The sequence below is a fragment of the Balaenoptera musculus genome, chromosome 1 (assembly GCF_009873245.2).
Source record: "Balaenoptera musculus isolate JJ_BM4_2016_0621 chromosome 1, mBalMus1.pri.v3, whole genome shotgun sequence".
Classification (NCBI taxonomy): Eukaryota; Metazoa; Chordata; class Mammalia; order Artiodactyla; family Balaenopteridae; genus Balaenoptera; species Balaenoptera musculus.
In genome coordinates, this window is record NC_045785.1 from 106,574,998 (window position 1) to 106,579,720 (window position 4,723).

The 4,723-nt window shown below is 45.4% G+C and overlaps 1 protein-coding gene and 1 non-coding gene across 2 annotated transcripts; both read left to right on the forward strand.

The window, feature by feature from the left end:
- Positions 1-677: 677 nt before the first annotated feature.
- On the forward strand, positions 678-3,496 carry LOC118879920. Its single transcript, XM_036823195.1, has 2 exons — positions 678-1,404; positions 3,336-3,496. Exons 1-2 carry the CDS (start codon positions 835-837, stop codon positions 3,390-3,392), a joined length of 627 nt encoding a protein of 208 aa, XP_036679090.1. The 5' UTR covers positions 678-834; the 3' UTR covers positions 3,393-3,496.
- Positions 821-892, forward strand: TRNAQ-CUG. Its single transcript has one exon. It is a non-coding gene; the product is annotated as a tRNA-Gln (tRNA).
- Positions 3,497-4,723: the final 1,227 nt, after the last annotated feature.

Here is a 4,723-nt window from a genome sequence, read left to right on the forward strand (position 1 = left end):
AAGATGTTAAAAAAAAAAAAAGTAAAGAGGAAAAAAGGAAAAACCAGGGGACTGGTAATGAATGTCGGGCATGGAGCCCATCTTCTTCTCACCCCAGGAAGTGTGAACAGGCGGCCAGTTTTAAACGTGTAGCCTGGAGCCCATCTATCTCCTGCCTCACAACCTATCAGGGAGTTTGGGTCTTTTGAGGAGGAGTCCACTTTCTCCTTGCGTGGCCCTGCGGTAAACCTTTCTCTGCTTCAAACTCCAGCATATCCCGTTGTTTGGCCTCACCGCGCCTTCAGCAGGGAACCTTGCGTTACACAACCTGGCAGGCCATGAGCCGCCCTGGGTGCTCGCAGTGCGACGTGTGCGGCCGGATCCCCCAGCAAAGCCCCCAGCACCCAGCGATTCTACCCTTGGACCTGGGGTCCCAGGGAGGGGACATCCCACGAAGTCCCAAGAGCTGTTCTGAGGGTCTTCAGAGCTCCCACGGCAGCGGGAAGAGGACACTTCGAAAGAAGAGGAAAGGAACTTTTTTTTTCCTCGCGGGAATTATACCTCAGGGCAGAAAACTCTAGAAATGCCGGCAGAGCAGGTGGATTTGGGGGAGCCCTAAAAGCCCTTCCCTGTCGCTCACCCCGAATGGATTTCATCTCATTCCACGACAAACAAACCTGAAGAGACAGCCTAGGGCAGGCGAGTCAGGCGCCTCCTGGCGTCGCGGAGGAAGCGGGCTCGGGGCGGGGTGACGTGAGCGCCGGGCGGGAGGCCGCTCCTGGGCCCGCGGGGCTGTGCGCGGCCTGGCTCAGCGGCGGCAGCAGCGGAGCGGCCGGCAGAGGGTTCCATGGTGTAATGGTGAGCACTCTGGACTCTGAATCCAGCGATCCGAGTTCAAATCTCGGTGGGACCTTTCCCTTTAGGCAGCGCCCAGCCATCTTTTACTCAGTTTCCTCCCGAAAGCGAACTCGCGCCTCAGATGCGCGCTGCCTGGATGCGCTTTCCCGCCCCCGCATCCTCCTCAGTCCTGCTCTCGACCCGACCGTCTGGGTCCCGAGAAGGAGGCTCCCCGGACCCGCGACCCTCCTGCCGCCGCCCGTGCCTCGCAGCCGCGTCCCCCGCGCTCTGCCGCCTCCTCCTGAGGAAAACCGGCTGCTCCGAGTGGCGCGGTCCACGCGGACGTGGCGGGCAGGTGGGGGGGGACGAGCCCGCGGCGTCCCCGCTGGACCCTGGCGACTCTGCCCGTCGCGGGCCATCGGAGGCCCCGGCCCCGCCGCCCAGGGGCGCAGCGACCAAGCCAGTGCCACCTGCTCGTCGGGTCACCCTGGGTCTCGGGGGCGAAAGGCAGAGGCTGCGCCCACTGAGTCCTGCCCCGCGAGGGGGCTTCGCCCCGCAAGTCTTGTAACTAACTGCGCGGTTGTCCCTGTGAGTAAATGGTCGCGGGGCGGGGCTGTGACGTCGCTGAGCAGCCAGGGTGACAGCGTCTTAGCTTTCGGGTCGAGCGTTCCAGACCTGGATGGGAAGTACTGTATTGTATTCAGGTGCCCTAATTTATTCAGAATTTTAATTGATCCTATTCCAGTTTATTCCCATTTTATTCAGAATTTCTTGCTTCTAAGTCTCCATTGGACACGGAAAGCCGCTGTTAGGCTAAGATTTGAACCTTGACTCCAGGAAACCTCGTCCTTTCGTCCCAAGCTCAGCCAGAAGGAGGAGGAAGGCCAAGGATTCCGGTGTCTGAGGAGAGCAGGGATCCCTGACCCACCTCCACCCAGGCCTTTGAGACACGTGCAGATCTTATAGTCAAGGCTAGACCGTAGTGAATGTGCCTTGTTTGGTTTGATTTGAGTTGGGAACCACATTCATTTTTTTTATCATTATAAAATTAAATTAATTGTTTAAATGTCGCCTCTAGACACTGAAAACACAGTGTAACAAATGAACCTGTGTATGCCTTTTGTGGAACAAGCATATGGATAAGAACTCTCCCAAGAGGCTATAAAACACAATAATTTATATATACCCCAGGACAGTGACAGAATAAAAAACTGCTTTCCTCAATTGTGTTGTTATTGGCATTGTTAGTATTTCTTTATTCTTTTGTCCATATAATGTGGGAAAAAGCAAAGGAGACTGTATGAAATATCGTATTTCTATTAGTCTCAGTGTCCTTAAAAACAAAAATACTGGTATTAGAGAAAAGAGATTCAGATGAAAGATAGACGTTCAATAAAAAGCCTGTAGTTCTGAATTTGAATTGTGAATGTGGATATATGTGAATACATGAATACATACAAATATGAATATGTATTTGCTAGCTATGTCCACTGGAAAGACCTGGAAATAAACCAATTCCAATGAGTACCTTTAGGTTACACAATTTGACTTGAGAATAGTGTTTTGCACAAAAAGAAGCCAGAGATTCTTAGAGAAATGACTGAGTCCAAGTCAGGGGCAGAAAATATTCAAGATGAGACAGAATCACCTTGTCATACTGATATCAGGAAAGTTCTCAAAGGCTATTAGGATCTTATCAAAAGGCTGAAGGAGCCAGCTTAAAGTCACTTTCACTGCTGAAGGAGAGGATAATTGGAGTATCAGTAAAGACTATATTGCCATGAATTGAAATACTTCAATGTGTTTGAAACTTTGAATTCATATTAGCACAGGGGGAAAAAAAAAGAAATAAAAGAAACTAACTGGTGACCACAGAGGATGCTTGGGGAATTGCTCATTAAGCTGCAGTTTTCTTTACAGAGGGTACCACTAAATAACTAAACAGTATTTAGTATTTAGGGGAAGTTTCTTTTTATACAAGTGTTCCAGTTAACTAATACATGACCATGGAATATCACCATTTTACTCCACATAATCAGTTAATGGATCTAGGCCTTGAACTCCGAGGGCTGCTAGTATTATTAGAAGAGACACACAGGACTTGATGTGCCTCCTGATCAGAGAGCACACACCACTTCTGAGGTAGTCTTGCCAAGACAGCAAATGTGAATCTCATCAGTCTCTGTATCTGCCAGGTCCAAAATAGGGGCCACTAGACACATATGGCTGTTGAACACTTAGAATGTAGCTAGTGGGACTGAGGAACTGGATTTTAATTATATTTAATTTATAATTCATGTGAATGTAAACTTGAAAACTGAAGACATGCACTATATTTTTCTATTAAACATAACTTTAAAACTTTGGTAGAATTATATTTCCTTTACTGTGTAGCATTAACTAGCTATGTATTGAATAGATCATATTTATATTATTGTGTGATTGTACTTTTTTAGCTTTGTGTGGCTACTAGAAAAATTTAAATTACATATGTGCCTTGCATTTTCTTTTTATTACAGCACTGCTCTAGATTCTACCACCAAAAAGGAAATATGGAGGACAAGAGAATTTATTAAAAAGTACACCCAGGTATTCAATTTAGACTACAGGAATGCTACAGAACAAACAGCTCAGTTTCTTCAACAAATGAATGATATGAAAAAAAAAAAAAAAAAGGACAGCAAGAGACCAAGAGAGAGCTAGAGCAAGAGAGAGAGAGAGAGGAAGGAAGGAAGGAAGGAGGGAAGGAAGGAAGGAAGGAAGGAACTGAGGGTAAACATATATGTAAAGACTTAAACACATATCCTACTGATTACAATTTGTGGATTTTATTTGGCTCCCAAGAAAAGATACTAACTTAAAAACAATAACTGTGAATTTGAACACTATTTTATGATATTAAAGATTTTAAATTGATTTATGAATAATTGTAGTGCTATGATAATACTTTCAGAAAGAGTCTTCATTTAGGGAAACATACTGGCATAATTACAGATGAAATATGATGTCTGAGATTTGCTTTAAATAATATAGGAAAAGATGAGTGGGTGGAATTGTAGTAAAACAATTTCAGCCATAAGTTGATAAATGTTGAATGTGGCTGACAAAGATGGGGATGTTCTGTTATATAATTCTGTCTATTTTGTGTACTATTGAAATTCTGCCTTTGAAAAAGAATGATGGGAGACCACAGATCCACCTAGGATAATGGCAGCTGAATCTATCAACACATATTTCAGAGGGCTAGAGACTAACATAGAGAGTCAAGGACACCACTCATAACCCTGCCCTAAACAACCAGAGGCCAGAGAACACTGTGGATTCCAACTGGTTTGTTTTTACCCAGGGCTTGGAGCCACACAGCAGTAGACGGATCAGCAAAGACTCTGCATATAAAGAAGAGGAGAGCAAGGAGGACATACTCAGGAGGGAACCCAGGTAAAATTACTCACAGAAAGAGCATGTGGATAAACTCAGAGGATGCCTGAGACCTGGTCGTATATAGCTCTGGTGTCTGGGGAATTGACAGGAAGGGGTTTGACAGTGCAGAGGAGCAGAGGGTGACAATTTTGAGGAGGCACAATTACTGGGATCAAGTGTGAGACCTAGATGAAGGTAGCATCCTTTGGAAGCTTGTGGTGAAGAGAAAGAATGAAGTAACTGGTAGAAATTAAAGGTCCTACTGGAAGAAACAGAATCCCAGAATCAGGAGACACACCATGCCTTTCCCCAAAACCTCCTTACATCTGCTAGAATAATTGCACAAGACAGATCTAGAACTAAGAAATCGACTAAGCCACTCAAAGCACTAATCTGTTCCTACCTAGAACTGCTGTTTCTCGTTCAAGTAAATACAGTCATGTTAAAATGAAAATCATACAACAGACATTTATTCTAAGATGACAGG

Coding starts and splice junctions, on each gene's coding strand:
- LOC118879920 (XM_036823195.1), top strand. CDS start 835: ATGGTGAGCACTCTGGACTCTGAATCCAGCGATCCGAGTTCAAATCTC. Junction 1,405..3,335: donor CTAACTGCGCGGTTGTCCCT/GTGAGTAAATGG, acceptor TTTTTATTACAG/CACTGCTCTAGATTCTACCA.